The sequence below is a fragment of the Sebastes fasciatus genome, chromosome 1 (assembly GCF_043250625.1).
Source record: "Sebastes fasciatus isolate fSebFas1 chromosome 1, fSebFas1.pri, whole genome shotgun sequence".
Lineage (NCBI taxonomy): Eukaryota > Metazoa > Chordata > Actinopteri > Perciformes > Sebastidae > Sebastes > Sebastes fasciatus.
This window is the reverse complement of record NC_133795.1, coordinates 37151812-37168062: the sequence shown is the minus strand read 5'-3', so window position 1 is coordinate 37168062 and position 16251 is coordinate 37151812. Positions and strand designations below refer to the sequence as shown.

Sequence of the window (16251 nt, the reverse complement as noted above, 5' to 3'; positions counted from 1 at the left end):
ATCATAACATGGCAAACTGCAGCCCAACAGACAACAACAGCTGTCAGTGTGTCAGTGTGCTGACTTGACTATGACTTGCCCCAAACTGCATGTGATTATCATAAAGTGGGCATGTCTGTAACGGGGAGACTCGTGGGTACCCATAGAACCCACAACAGTTATTTAACCTCCTTCTTGACAAGCTAGTATGACATGGCACAACAGCGTTATTAATCAATCAGAATCAAGTATTCAACAAAGCCGTGTAATATATTTTATTATTGTATTATAATTATTGATGCATTAATGTCTTCATCACTTTAATGTTGCAGCTGATGAAGGTAGAGCTACTTTATATACTGACAGGTAGGTTGTGAAGTGATCAATCATTTTTTTATTTTCTATGATATTTAATTATCAATCTGAATCTGTTATTAAATGAATGTTGTGGGGGAAAAAAGTACAATATTTGCAGAAAATGGAAATACAAGTCCCTCAAAATAGAGTAAATGTACTTAGTTACTTTCCACCATCAGCATGTTAGCGTTGTCATGATGTTAGCATTTAGCATTGAGGTCAGTGCAGCCATGTGTTGAAACATCTCTTCTACTTCCACTAAAGTACTTCTCACAGTTTTTCATGGTATTTTTTTATTTCAGTTGCGCTCATGCTATTTCACTTCCTGTTCAGTTCATCACTCCTCTAACAGGCGTGACAGAGGAACACGTCCAGAATCAGCATGAAACATGCACCGATGAATGAGAACAGACTACAGTCGGTCATGGAAGACTCAGAGTTATGATCCACCTCCGGTTCACTCTGTTACTATACGACCCCTCCGACCTTTAGCAGCCTCTGATCGGACCCACTTCTTCACTTGTTGAGCTGTCGTCGTGCAGCGACAGAAGATCAACATGAATCCAGTTCATACTATATTTATTAACGTGTTCTTGGATCAGATTTGATGTGAAGCTTCGTCACAGCTGCAGCAGCTCCTTCCTCCTCAGCATGGAGGTGTAGGACGGATGCTCCACGTAGCTGTAGTTGATGACACCTCCGTCATCCTCAAAGTCTATATCGTCCTCCTCCATGTCATCAGTATCGTCACCGTCCAGACGCCTGCTGTCCTCCTCCTCCCCCTCCTCCTCGTCCTCTTCGTCGTCCTCCGGCTGGTTCTCGCAGCTCATCCTCATCTTCCTGCGGTGGTTGTTCCTCACCGACGCCTCCAGAGCTTTCTGTCTGCGGTAGAAGTGGGAGAACTTGTTGAAGATGATGGTGATGGGCAGCGCCACCACCAGGGTGCCGCCCAGGATGCAGCCGCTGGCCGCCAGCTTCCCGGCCACCGTGACGGGCACCACGTCGCCGTAGCCCACCGTGGTCATGCTCACCGTCCCCCACCACCAGCAGGCCGGGATGGTGTCCAGACCCACGTCCTAAAAACACAGACGGAGAAGAGCGTTATAGTGATTTTATATTTTACATCGATGTGGTTACGCAACAAATACATTGAAAGGACATGATGTGACTTTCATGTTACCTGAATATCAACAAAAATAAAAGTAACAAGACGAACCAGGAAGCAATTTAACAATAATTTACTCTTGTAACCAAAAATATGATTATTATTATTATTATCTATTCCAATTATTTGTTGACCATTTCTTGGTGAAAAGATAGGAAATTAATTGAATTGAATTGAGTTCAGTTCAGTTCAGTTCAGTTCAGTTCAATTGAATTGAATTGAATTGAATTTAATTTAATTTAATTTAGTTTAATTTAATTTAATTCAATTCAATTTAATTTAATTTACTGTTGTAATCAAAAATATGATTACTATTATTATTATTATTATTATCTATTCTAATTATTTGTTGAAAAGATAGGAATTTAATTTAATTTAATTTAACTCAATTCAATTCAATTTAATTTAATTTAATTTAATTAAAAACAAACAAAAAAACAAATAATTGTGCTATATTTCCATGTTCTGCTACTTTCTACTTTTCCTCCTCTACATCTCAGTAGTAAATATTGTTCTTATTACTGCTCTACATTTATCTGACAGCTGTAGTTACTTTCCAGATTCAGATTATTAAAACAAAATATAATCAACTAATAAATTCGGATGTATTATTATAGATTTCACTACCCAGTAGTATATAAATATATAAATAAAGTCATTAAAATAAGCATTTTTTAATTTATTTAATTTTATTATTGAACCTTTATTTTTCCAGGATATTTCCACTGAGATTTAAAATCTCTTTTCCGAGGAAGTCCTGGCCGAGACAGCGGCATAAAAGTTTCACACGTAAAAGCTCACATAACAAAGTGAAAACAAAACAGCAAAACGTTAAAAACAAGGATAAATTTCACATAAAAGAGACAAAACAGCAGTGTTGTTGAACAACAGGACAGTGATGACATTAAAGTGATGAATTAATGCATCAAAAATTATAATACAATGATATAATATATATTATTCTGCATAATCAGTACTTTTATTTTTGGTACTTTCAGTATGTTTTTATGCTAATACTTTTGTACTCTTAAGTAAAATTTTGAATGCAGGACTTTTAGTTGTACTTTACTATTTCTACACTGTGGTATTCGTAATTTTACTTAATTATTACTTAATACTTAATTTACTATTCATGAGCTGCAGCAGAGACAGAAATGTTTCACACTGTGATGGACAACAGGAACTGTGAGTATAACAGAACCTCATTGGCTGAAGTCACAAAACAAAAAGAATAAATAAATGAATGTTTATATAAAGTAGAGAGTGTGAGCGTTACCTCTTCGTACTCGGCGGTGTAAGCGATGCCGGAGAAGACGGACACGCCGACGGCCAGGTAGAGCAGCAGGATGCCCACCTCACGGTAGCTGTGCTGCAGAAACAACATGGAAAACCTGTTAGAAGAACTTCATTAGATGTAATCTGAAGCAGTACTCTGTTTTTAGCGGTGGAAGTTTACCTTTTTATTTATTTTTTAGGGCCGTCAATCGATTAAAATATTTAATCTCAATTAATCACATGATTGTCCATAATGAACTTTGATTAGTTGCAAATTAATCTCACATTTTTTATCTGTTCAAAATGTACCTTAAAGGGAGATTTGTCAAGTATTTAATACTCTTATCAACATGGGAGTGGACAAATATGCTGCTTTATGCAAATGTCTGTATATATTTATTATTGTAAATCAATTAACACAAAACAATGATAAATATTATCCAGAAACCCTCACAGGTACTGCATTTAGCATAAAACAATATACTCAAACTGCATGTGATTATCATAAAGTGGGCATGTCTGTAAAGGGGAGACACGTGGAGAACCCATTTTCATTCGCATATCTGGAGGTCAGAGGTCAAGGAACCCCTTTGAAAATGGACATGACAGTTTTTCCTCGCCAAAATTTAGCATAAGTTTGGAGCGTTATTTAACCTCCTTTATGACAAGCTAGTATGACATGTTTGAATTAATGCGTTAAAGAAATTAGTGGCGTTAAAACGAATTTGCGTTCGTTTACACAGCCCTAATTGTTTTGTATGTTAGCTGTAATAGTATTTCATGTTGTACCATTGAAATAAACAGAGCAGCAGGATGAACATTAAAGGTCCCATATTGTAAAAAGTGAGATTTTTCATGTCTTTTATATTATAAAGCAGGTTTAAGTGCTATATAAATACTGTTAAACTATCAAAGAGCTCAATATACGGAGAAATACACACAGCCCGTATTCAGAAATTGTCACAAATATACAATATATAGATCATTACACGGTTTTAAACCAACTTAATTTTTTTTTAACAAATATAAATGTTGTGAAAACTCTTTTGGAGAAAATACAGAACAAAACTCTGTAGCACAGATCCGTCATTACTGGATATGTTCAATGTACAAAATCTTGCTATATTTACAGACATAAATACAACCTTCTAAATGTGTCCCAGTTTATTTCCTGTTGCAGTGTATGTAAATAACATCAGCTGACAGGAAGTAAACATGGACCCAAACTGTTGCCTAGCAACACCATACAGGTACTGTAATATACTATGACTTTTTTTTATTACATTTTTCAACAAACTAAACTGACTTTTTCATCATATAATTTTTCGACATACTATACTATGACTTTTTTCATAACATTTTTCGACTGACGTCAGACCTTCGTTTGGTAAGCTAACATTACTGCCAAGCAGGTGAAATATATAGTGATTTTCTGGTTTTAACTGCTAATGATGCTAAGGTTAATCAACATGATGCCTGTCAATCATGTTCAGTCTCGTGTGTGTTGATATTGCGAGCACAAGCGCGAGCAACAGGATGCTGACTGTTGTGGACTTAACGGCCACAGGTGTCACTGTTAACAAGCAATTTCTGATTCTTACAGAGTCCCTTTAAAGTGCTGCTTCGATCTGAATGTAAATGTAATGAATCCAAATCCAGCTAACAAAGTCAAGCAGATGATTCCAGCTCAGACATGATGGTGTTTAAGGCTCATCATCATCATGTTCTGATACATGAGACGGTAACATGAGCTGCTGTACTGTGATGGAGGAGCTGCTTCTCTGCTGGTGTAACTGATCCACTTCACACGATAATGACATTACATGGAACAACCAGATCAGAGTTAATGCTCGCAAAGAGACGTCTTTTTAAACATACTCGCCAACCCTGAGACCTCAAAAATAGGGAGGATTTCTAACCCAAACTCGAGGGTCTGGGGGTCCTCCATCAGAAACATTAGAGTTTCAGAGCCTGCATTGCTTCCTGCATTCTGGTGACTTTAAAAGAATGAAAATAACAAAATAGAGTACACTGCAACAGCATTTTTTGTTAGGTAGGCCTACTTTAAATTCTACTTTTTTTTACATGTTTTGCCCCTGCTTGACAACGCCACCACTGACCTCTGAAACACGTTGAGCCTGCGTCGAGCAAAGCCCAACTTGGGCGCTGTGATGTGCAGAGACCGCAGCTCAAACCGTGTTGTGTTGGTCGCGAGCGAAGGCTATATATATTTATTACACAGCTGGGTTGAATACTCGATTCTGATTGGTCAATCACGGCATTCTGCGGTCTGTAATTTCTGTATAACAGACCGTTGCTATGTATAACAAACCGTTGCTATGGGCGCAGTTCAGATGTCGGACTCTGGAGGACCGTTTTTTGTGTCAAAATATAGATTTTTTTCAGTAAGTAGCCGTATAATATGCGGGATAATGTACAGCTAGCGGGTCATTGTTGTGAAAGATCCCCTTCAGGGCGGTGAGAGACCCCTCCGCTGGGGATTCTTTCACAACAATAACCGGCTCGCTGTACAATATCCCTTACTTATATATCTATGGCAGCTCTCTTCTGCCGTGAAACGACATTAGGCGTAGCTGTATTGTCATAGACGCTGTACAGCGCCAGAAACAAGTTGAGATAACGAAAAGGAAAAAATCGGGAGAAAAATGGGAGAAGTGTGACCCCGGGAAGAAACCAGGTGGTTTGGCAAGTATGTTTCTAAAGACCGACCCCCTTCTCCTGAAAATCAAAACCACATCTTCAAAAACAAAAAGCACAACAACAGTTCCCGGCTCAGACCGACATCCATCAACCTTTATGATGCAGAAAGGTCAACACAGCAGAATGTCACAGAGGAAATACATCATTAGTTTTTATTCTTCCTCAGAGGTCGGTTTAATGTCAGAAAGTCAAATGTTACATAACAGAGTCCTGACTCACCCGAAGAGTCGCTCCCAGTGACCGAAGACCTGTCGAGTGTCGGGCCAACTTCAAGACCCTGAAGATCCTCATTAACCTGAACACCTGAGAGAGAGAGAGAGAGAGATCCTTATTAACCTGAACACCCGAGAGAGAGAGAGAGAGAGAGAGAGAGAGAGAGAGAGAGAGAGAGAGAGAGAGAGAGAGACATGAAGTAGTGATGAAGAGAAAGTGCTATTGCATTTCATTCCATCTTTCTCATAAAGGTAGTCAAGGCACCGGGGATGGATGAGATTCATCCTGAGATGCTGAAGGCTCTGGACATTGTTGGACTGTCTTGGCTTACCCGTGTCTTCAGTGTCGCGTGGAGGTCGGGGACAGTACCTGTCGAATGGCAGACCAGGGTGGTGGTTCTCATTTTTAAAAAGCGGGACCGGAGGGTGTGCTCCAACTATCCGGGTATCACACTGCTGAACCTCCCCGAGAAAGTGTGTTCTAGGGTGCTGGAAAGGAGACTCTGACTGATTGTCGAACCTCAGATCCAGGAGGAGTAATGCGGACTCCGTCCTGACCAGCTCTTTACCCTTGCAGGGCTGTTTGAGGGGTCATGGGAGTTTGCCCATCCAGTCTACATGTATTTTGTGGACTTCGAGAAGGCTTACAACCACGTCCCCCGGGGAGTCCAGTGGGGGGTACTGCGGGAATATGGGGTACCGGGGTCACTGTTATGAACCATCCGGTCCTTGTATAACCAAAGTGAGAGCTGCGTCTGTATACTCGGCACAAAGTCAACACGTTTCCAGTGGGTGTTGGCCTCCACCAGGGTTGTCCCTTGTCGCCGATCCTGTTTGTGATTTTCATGGACAGGATCTCAAGGCGCAGCCGGGGGGAAGAGAGCGTCCGGTTCGGGGACCTCAGAATTGCGTCTCTGTTTTTTGCAGATGATGTGGTTCTGTTGGCTTCATCAGACCATGACCTGCAGCACACACTGGGGCGGTTTGCAGCCGAGTGTGAAGCGGTCGGGATGAGAGTCAGTACCTCCAAGTCTGAGGCCATGGTGCTCTGCTGGAAATCGGTAGATTGCTCCTCCAGGTGGGGAGTGAGTTACTGCCCCAAGCGAGGGAGTTTAAGTGTCTTGAGGTCTTGTTCATGATTGAGGGAAATGGACAGGCGGTTCGGTGCAGCGTCTGCAGTTATGCGGGCGCTGTAACGGACCGTTGTGGTGAAGAGGGAGCTGAGCCGGAAGTCAAAGCTCTCAATTTACCATCCCCTCTACGTTCCAACCCTCACCTATGGTCATGAGCTTTGGGTAGTGACCGAAAGAATGAGATCGCGGATAAAAGCGGCCGAAATGAGCTTCCTTCGTAGGGTGGCTGGACTCAGCCTTGGGGATACGGTGAGGAGCTCAGACATCCGGAGGGAGCTCGGAGTAGAGACGCTGCTCCTTCACCTCTAAAGGGACCAGCTGAGGTGGTTCAACATCTCATCAGGATCCTCCTGGACGCCTCCCTTTGGAGGTTTTCCAGATACGTCCAACTGGTAAGAGGCCCCGAGGCAGACCCAGAACACGCTGGAGAGATTATATATCTGGTCCAGTCTGGGAACGCCTCGGGGTCCCCCAGGATGAGCTGGAAAACGTTGCTGGGGCGAGGGACGTCTAGAATTCCCTGCTTAGCCTGCTGCCCCCGAGACCCGACCCCGGATAAGTGTTTTATTACAAACGTGTTTTCAAGCAAGGTTTTTACTTTTTGTTTTACTGTATCTGTGACATTAAACAGCAGACTGACTCAAAGAGTGGAAATAATTTGATATTTCTTCATTCAAATGTTATATACGTACAATTAATTTACATGCAACAACAAATGAAGAATTCTGAACCTGTATGAGTCGTCCCAGATCTCCCAGTTCAGACTCCGATCCCAAAGTCAATTCAATGAGCAGTACGATGTAGATGGGAACCACAGACACCAGGTCGATGATGTTCAGAGGGTGATGGAAGAACTTCCTCTTGTTCGGAGCGAGCAGCAGCCGGGTCACCACCTCAAACACAGAAACAATACTCTGCGACGGTTCTTCACCAGTATCACCAGTACACACCACACTCTGGTTTCATGTCCTCACCTCGAAGGTGAACCAGCAACTGCAGAACACCTCCAGAGCCTGCATGGTCGGGTCCTCGACCACCTTCCCTTCATCGTCAAACGTCTGAGACAAAACAGGAGAAAGACTGGTGATCGAAACTTCAGATGTTTTCAAATGATACTTTCAGTTTCAGGGCCAAATACAGGAGGTGTTTTTCTTTATTATAATATTTTGTGTAACTGGTTGTTCATGAGTTTGGAGAAATAATCAACAGCGGTTTCCTTCCTCAGACAAAATCAAGACAACTACGCTCCATCATCCCTACTCATTTAGTCCAACTGTCTCCATTAAAAGTATGCCGTATTATCTATTGGCAGCTCCTGTCTGCAGTGGACTCATGGATGTTCAGACAACTATCACTGAATTACTGTGATACTGAAGAAAACTTAAAAACTTAATGATTCTCAGGCAAGTTCTGCAGTTATAAGGAGCGTTTTTTTTACAATGATTTCTAAGCAGATTTGTGGACGTTGGACATTGATGGACATCAGAAATAATGTATCCTCAGAAAGCGTAAGTCACAGAGAATCTAAAACTAAGTGTATCATGTCTGTGTGTTCACATTTAACTGAGTTATGACTCCGAGAAGCAGTATGATTTTTGTGTTATTTGCCTCCATGAGCCTAAATCGCTGAGCTAAATAGAATAGAATAACTTTAAACACCAGCATGTATCCGTCTATTTCACCTCACACTGTACGTTTCCAGCTCTCCGTACCGACCTGATACTCCGGGATGCTGTTAATACACATGATGGCGATGGATGTGAGCACCACCCCGATGGAGACCAGGCTGAAGAGCTTGCTGGGGATGGAGTATCCCGGGTTCTCCAGCGTCAGCCACAGACACTTCCTGATGTTCCCGTAACGCACCTCCTGGAAATGCTGCATGTCTCTGTGACAATAGAGGACGGCAGTGAGTAAATGGAGGGACGTGAGTCGGGCTGCATGATTAACCCTTTACTTTTTACCTGTTCAAGTCCGATATCTCGTCCACAGACGTGTCGATGCTGCTGACGTCGCTCTCGTCGTCCCAGCTGCGATGGCGATTGCTCTCCAGCTTGCGGTCGTGGTAACGGTAACTGCAGCAACTGTCCAGGAAGAACTCGTTGATGCCCCAGTACTCTATCTCCTGACTGCGTGGGGAACACCAGTCAGATCAAGTTAGTTTGTACACCAGTTGAAGTTTGACATTTCTTTAAATTATGAAATGAAAAGTGAAAATGACAGAATGAGAACCCCACCAAGCCCAACCCAAAATCCTGTCAAAGATATTGGAGAGAAAGTGTGTTTATTCCCTCTTTTAAAGCTCCTTTTAGACATCTGTAAAGTTCATCTATCTGCTTCTGTGATTGATGTAAAGTTTGTTAAACGTTACACAGACCTGAAGGAGAAGACACACAGCTCCTCCATGATGTGGAGTTTGCCCGTCTGGTAAAAGTGGAGGACGTAAGGGAACAGGCTGGGATTCCTATCAAAATAAAACTCCTTCTGCTGCACGTCGTAGTCATCACACACCTGAGGGAGGAAGGAGAGAAGAGCCGTAAGAGAGAAGGAGGTGAACATTTGATAGTTTACCAGCTGAACCCACCTGCAGTATATCCTCCTCTGAGTCACAGGCCAGCAGTTTTCCCAGTCTGGTGTCTGGGAATTTCTTCAGCGTGCTGGAACAGAGGCTCCTCTTCAGACCGCCGACGTTGATGTGGACCAGACCCTCGTCAGAGTCCTGGTGGGCCCAGCTGGGCAGATTCTCCTTCACCATGGTTACCTGCTGGAGACACAACCAAGGTGAGTGTGGACAACTAAAACCAGCAACGAATGGCTCTAACTAACATGTACTATACACGCTACTGTTGAAAAGTTATTAATGTGCTGAGAGGACTACTCTATATATCTGAATGGTAGAAAGTCCTCTTTACTAATAGATGCTATTTTGCCTTATTAAAAAAATGAAACTATATATACTTGTGAGACGTTTTTAAAGATTTACATCTTCAATAGGACCTAAAGTGTTTGGGGCTGAGACAGGAAGTCAGACAGTATTGAGAGACGGACTAACTTTGTAAAACTTTGTAGTTGTTTTTCGCCTCTTTGTCGTTGTGTTATGTCCACTTGTGGTCATTTTGAGTCTTTGTAGTTGTTTTTTGCCTCTTTGTGGTCATGTTGTATCGCTTTAGTCGTTTTTACCACTTTATAGTCGTTTGTCACCTCTTTGTAGTTGTTTTTTGTCTCTTTGTAGTTGGTTATTTTGCCTCTTTGTGGTCATGTAGTGTCTCTTTGTAGTTGTTTTTCGCCTCTTTGTCGTTGTGTTATGTCCACTTGTGGTCATTTTGAGTCTTTGTAGTTGTTTTTTGCCTCTTTGTGGTCATGTTGTATCGCTTTAGTCGTTTTTACCACTTTATAGTCGTTTGTCACCTCTTTGTAGTTGTTTTTTGTCTCTTTGTAGTTGGTTATTTTGCCTCTTTGTGGTCATGTAGTGTCTCTTTGTAGTTGTTTTTCGCCTCTTTGTCGTTGTGTTATGTTCACCTGTGGTCATTTTGTGTCTTTGTAGTCGTTTTTTGCCTCTTTGTGGTCATGTAGTGTCTCTTTGTAGTCGTTTTTGACACTTTGTGATCATGTTGTGTCTCTTTGCAATTAAAAAACTTTATATTTGTGAGACATTTTTAAAGATTTACCTCTTCAGTAGGAACTAATGTGTTTAAGGAAGTCAGACAGTATTGAGAGACGGACTTGGTTTGGTTTTGGTCTGACACAACCCTTATCCTTTTACTACACATTTTAAGTATTTGACACTGAACATTATTTGGAACAAAGTTTTTGAATGTCCTTGATGATCATCATCATCTCATCTCATCTCAAGCTGAGTCAGCAGTCAACAAAAAACAACGTGACAACTTTCTGGCAAAGAAAAGCCTGAGTTTTATTTTTTGCTCTGAAAGTTTGAGCTCCACTTTTGTGATGGAGGCACTCATCTAATTTCATCTACTCTGCACTTCTGAGAGCAGACGACCAGACACTAATTTGATAAAGAACTATTTTAGGCAGCAGTGAGAACACATGAGGGTCCCTTTGTAGTCGTTTTTTCACCTTTTTGTTGTCGTGTTATGTCCACTTATGGTCCTTTAGTGTCTTTGTTGTCATTTTTTGCTTCTTTGTAGTTGGTTTTCGCCTCTTTGTGATCATGTTGTGTCTCTTTGTAGTTGTTTTTGACTCTTTGTAGTCATGTTGTGTCTCTTTTTAGTTGTTTTTTATCTCTTTGTAGTTGTTTTTTGTCTCTTTATGGTCATGTTCTGTCTCTTTGTAGCTATTTTTTGCCTCTTTTGATTGTTTTTCGCTTCTTTGTGAACATGCTGTGTCTCTTTGTAGTCGTCTGTTACCTCTTTGTGGTTGTTTTTGCCTCTTTGTGGTCATGTAGTGTCTGTTTGTAGTCATTTTTTACTTCTTTGTCATCGTGTTATGACCACATGTGGTAATTTTGTGTCTTTGTAATTAGAGACAGGAAGTCAGACAGTATTGAGAGATGGACTAACATGTTGTTGGTTTTGGTATTTTCATGGAATTTGTTGACAATAACAAAAATATAGAATGACACCACCCTTATCCTTTTACTACACATTTAGAGTATTTGACACTGAACTTTGTTTGGAACAAAGTTTTTGAAAGTCCTGATGTGTGATGTCACTCCTCTCTTCTTCATCATCATCATCATCTCATCTCAAGCTGAGTCAGCAATCACCAAAAAACAACGTGACAACTTTCTGGCAAAGAGAGGCCTGAGTTTTATTTGCTGCTCTGAATGTTTGGGCTCCTCTTTTGTGATGGAGGCACTCTAAATTTCATCTACTCTGCTAAATGCACTTCTAAGAGCAGACGACCAGACACTAATTTGATGTATGAGACGTTCTCATGTTAACTACAAAACACAACGTGCACGGGTGGAGAGCCAGGAGGCTTTTACTGGATTTCAGATCTTTGCAGACTGAATATAAGTCCATGTTTGGGTGTTTTCTGTGTAGCGAGCCATAATACAGATTTTAACGAGATTAAACTGAGAGTTGTGCTCAGAATCATGATTTACTTATTATCAACATTAACGTGGTTGCAAGCAAAGTGTCTCCATGCGATCGAGTAAAAAAAGAAAAAACACACATAGATGCATCCAAAACAGAAACTAACTCCCACGCATGCTCATCTACTGTCCTCTCCCAACAAACACCCACATGGCGTAGACACACTTTCACAATAAAACACCACGAAATCACTCAACAGATGAATAAATAACAAAGTTCACATCAAACTCTAAAACTGTGAAGTTTTTACTTGCTCTCCTGCCTCGAGTGTTCCCACTGCTGCCGAAAATATTTCTTTTACAGTACAATGTTAATATTAGTGCCAGGAAACCTAATTCAGTTGATTACATATTGCTTAGCAACAAGTTTCAGGGAATGAAGATTATATCTGGATCATCTTTTCTGTCTTTTTGTTTCTGATCAGAGTGATGCCTCGTGGTGTGAAAAGCCAAACGCCAGCAGCTGAGGGATCCATCCAGCAGGAAGAGCCTCTCTTCAGGTAAAGTGAAGCTATAATATCATGTAATAATGTTACACCGTCTGATTGTAGGAAATGGCCCGAGGAACCACAGACAGGTGTTAACCTAATGTTGTGGACTTAATGGTGTTTTAAGCAGAGCAGTCTGACTTCATCTGTCTCTGAATCCTTCAGTCTCATCTGGTTTCTCTCTCTGCCTCTGATTTATGGACACAGTCCGCTGAGGCAGTCTGTCTTCACGGAGGAGGGTGTGTATGTGGGAAGCATGTTAGCGTTTATAAATGCCACTGGTGGGAAGTAACTAAGTACATTTACTTATTTACTTAAGTACTGTATTTAAGTGCAAATTTCAGATACTTTACCTGAGTATTCCCTGCTACTTTAACTTTATACTTCACTGCACTACATTTTTTTATTTTTTTTTATTTTATTAGATAGGGACGATGCAATTTAACATAGTTCCAATACAGGGCATGAAACTGATGTACATCTCAGAGAGAAATATAGTGCTTTTTACTGCATTTATTTGGTAGCCATAGTTACTTTGAAGATCTATATGTTTAAATGTATTTATGACTAACTTCTAAAATATGATGCAATGTTACAGACTAAACTACCCAACAGTTTATAAACTAGTTAAATCAGCTCTACCTCAGTAAATTCAGGATAATAAATATGTTTCACTCTAAACATAATTGACGATGCAGTTTCGTTGTACTGGAAGGTAATGTTTAGGAGACCGGGCTGCTGTATCTGCAGAGATTTTCTAATGTTGCTGTGTTCGGGACGTTTCTGGTCATCAACCACTGTAAAAACGCAGCGACCAGGTGCCAGATCGACAGCACGCATCCAAGAGGAAGCTATGAAAATGGCGGCCACAGCGCAAAAAAATATAGCGAGGCAAAACACCTAGCGGACAAAGCCCATTCCAAAATGAGAGTGAATCTGGGGTTGGCTTTCACCCGCTGGCGAGCACCCTAACGACAGCCAGGGGGCATGGCGACTGGTGTCGTTGAGTTGGGGAGGAGGGGGCCAACTTCGAATGTTGTGTTTACAAACCGCAACCGGCAAATCTTCCTCGTTGTGCCTTTAAGTAAGATCATGAATGCAGGGCGTGTCATGGAGAATTCACTGCATAAAGTAGATAAAAAAAGTGCTTTTGCTACTTTGACTAAAACCTGCTGTAACAGATTTTTTTGGCCACCAGTTTTCCCCGGGCCCCTGGACACAGACATGTGAAGGGCCCCCCGCCCCTCCAACATAGGAGCAAGGGACCCAGACTGAAAGTTTGGGTCTCTTTGTAGTCGTTCGTGGTTTTGTTATGTCCACTTGTGGTAATTTTGTGTCTCCGTAGTCGTTTTTTTGCCTCTTTCTAGTTGTTTTTTGTCTTTTTGTAGTCATTTTTCGCCTCTTTGTGGTCATGTTGTGTCTCTTTAGAGCCGTTTTTTGCCTTTTTGTAGTTGTTTTTTGTCTCTTTATAGTTGTTATTTGTCTCTTTGTGGCTGTTTTTTGCCTCTTTGTGGACATGTGTCTCTTAGCAGTAGTTTTTTGCCTTTTTGTCATCTTGTTATGTCCACTTGTGATCATTTTGTATCTTTGCAGTTATTTTTTGCGTCTTTGTGGTTGTTTTTCGCCTCTTTATTGTCATTTTGTGTCTATTTGTAATCTTTTTTGTCTCTTTGTAGACATTTTCTTCTCTTTGTGATCATTTTAGGTGTCTTTGGAGTAATTATTTTTGTGCTTTTTGTCCTCGTGTTATGTCCAATAGTTGTTTTTTGATTTTTTGTAGTCATTTTTCATCTCTGTGACGTCATTTTGTGTCTGTGTAGTCGTTTGATTGATTCATACAGAGGTTCTGGTCCAGTGGCCCTGGTCCTGTGGATGGTACGTAGGCCCGTTCAGTGAACTGTTGTTCAGTTAAGTTCTTGAGTCTCTGTTTTAGTTCTCATTTCATCTTGGACTGCCGTCCCAGTCATTATTAGATGAGTTAAAGTCCATTGATCATTTAGACGATGCAGGTTTAGTTGAGAGCTGCTGGAGGAAGGTCAGCTACATGTGATCAGTAGAGTAACATGATGAGAGAGAGAGTCTCTATGGAGCTGCAGTCATACAGTGTGACCACTGAGCTGATCTAATACATACCTCATTACAACCATCCAGAGGAGGTTATTAAACACACTGTTAGTTGGTGGTAGTAATACACCATAAAAAAAGCTACGAAGCACCAATAAACGAGGAGAAGAAGCAGCAGCAGATGTAAACAATGCACATTATATATACTTAATATATAAGAGCTTTTCAAATATTTTACATGGTATGAATGTATTCATGATGTTTGTTGGACATACGGACACACAGACAGACGCCTTCCGGTGAGAACAGCTGAACCAAAACTATATAAACTCAAAGGTGTACTTACTAGCTTTCAGAGCTTTCAACCACGTCCCACCTTCTTCATTCATTCTCAAAGCTATAGTGAAACCTTTCAGCTTTAGATTATATTGGTAATATATATATTTGCTTCGGATGAAAACTCCAAAGGCAACTTTTAAATAACTTTTTGAGTGTTGTTTTTTTACATTTGCAAAGACACTCAGACTATATACCGGCTACTTTTGTCCTAAATCTTGTCTTTGAGTTGATCTCAGTCTAATCTCAGGCTTAACTAAAGTCTCGACTGTGATTCCTCTCCTTGAAATGTTCATGAGAATCTTTGCTTTTGACAATGAAAGTGAAAAAAATCTGGAGAATATTATACCAATTAGATAGCTCACATTAATGTTAATGACTCTGCACAGCCAGAAGTGTGAACAATATGTTAAATTGTGAGTTTTATGTCAACAGAAATGTTCTTTATCAATAAGTATTTGTCATTGTGTGTATCAGCAGCACCAAACCAAAGGAGAAGAGAGTGATGGTAACAGTGAGTCTATAATTACATGAGGATCCCTGCTGAGCTCTCCAGGGAGCCGCCAGGCTGCACATACAGAAATAAAGTTGATCTATAATTCAGCAGAAGGAAGCTTGAAATCACAGCGGTGGAAAAATGCACCTCTAACAACAAACACAATAACAACACATAGAGGAACTTCATATGAGATAATGAAACAGGAATCACTGTAGGAGCTGTAACATTTAACAATCAATTAGTCTAATTATGTCTTTTATTTATCTTTAATGAAGACTTACCTGTGAGTTTGGTCACGACACTCTCTCATCATCATCATCATCATCATCCTCCTCTTCTTCCTCCTCAGGCGTCACATTCACCCCATGATGAATGATGAGAACTTTTATACTTTCAATCCTGAAAAGGACCAAACATGTCTGAGGCGGATCGGAGGAGCAAACAGCTGAAAAGGACCTTCCTCCAGCCCGGAACCACAAAGTGTGTTAGAGGAGACCTCAGAGTCCGCTGTGGAGGCGCTCGGTTCCTCCATCTGGACCGCTGTGGTCCGCTCTGCTCTCTGAGCGACTCTTCGGCTGTTTCCGTCACATTCCGGAACAGGATCGGCTCTCCGAACTAGAGCTCTACCTTTAACACCCTGGACCTGCATGGAGGCGTTTCTGTGATGTGTTTGCGGCTCTCAGTGGTTCATTCAGAGTTTAATTGTATTTTTAAAAGCCTCCATAGAGACTCAGTATAATGTGCTTCTTAATGGGACTTTATATTTCCTATGACATTACTGTAATTTTGCTGCTATCTCACAACTGGGATCTTAAGCCTATATGTGTATGTATGAAGTCTATAATGAACATTTTTATTATTTTTTTAATTACTGCAATATGCCTCTAATATCCATAGAGACATGCAAGCCTCTAACTAACAGCTGCTGACTCTCCACTTTTACTCCTGAACTCTACGGAG

The 16251-nt window shown here is 40.9% G+C and overlaps 1 protein-coding gene across 2 annotated transcripts; it reads right to left on the bottom strand.

Moving 5' to 3' along the window:
• Positions 1 to 220: 220 nt before the first annotated feature.
• Positions 221 to 15717, bottom strand: LOC141774588 (delayed-rectifier potassium channel regulatory subunit KCNS2). Of its 2 annotated transcripts, none has more exons than XM_074647370.1 (10): positions 15573 to 15717; positions 9427 to 9606; positions 9220 to 9353; positions 8807 to 8971; positions 8559 to 8730; positions 7817 to 7900; positions 7574 to 7735; positions 5717 to 5800; positions 2778 to 2870; positions 221 to 1412 (listed from the first exon to the last, which is right to left on the bottom strand). In XM_074647370.1, the coding sequence occupies exons 2-10, from the start codon at positions 9595 to 9597 to the stop codon at positions 957 to 959; spliced, it is 1521 nt and encodes a 506-aa protein (XP_074503471.1). In that variant the 5' UTR covers positions 9598 to 9606; positions 15573 to 15717; the 3' UTR covers positions 221 to 956. The 2 variants fall into 2 exon arrangements, with proteins under 2 accessions (XP_074503471.1, XP_074503479.1); XM_074647378.1 differs by having other exon boundaries at positions 9427 to 9603; positions 15573 to 15706.
• Positions 15718 to 16251: the final 534 nt, after the last annotated feature.

What these genes read in the sequence shown, in the direction of transcription:
- LOC141774588 (XM_074647370.1), bottom strand. Translation starts at nt 9,597, where the DNA reads ATGGTGAAGGAGAATCTGCCCAGCTGGGCCCACCAGGACTCTGACGAG. An exon ending in ACAGCATCCCGGAGTATCAG is followed by an intron (nt 7,901 to 8,558) that starts GTCGGTACGGAG and finishes GTTTTGTCTCAG; the next exon opens with ACGTTTGACGATGAAGGGAA. An exon ending in GTTGCTGGTTCACCTTCGAG is followed by an intron (nt 7,736 to 7,816) that starts GTGAGGACATGA and finishes TCTGTGTTTGAG; the next exon opens with GTGGTGACCCGGCTGCTGCT.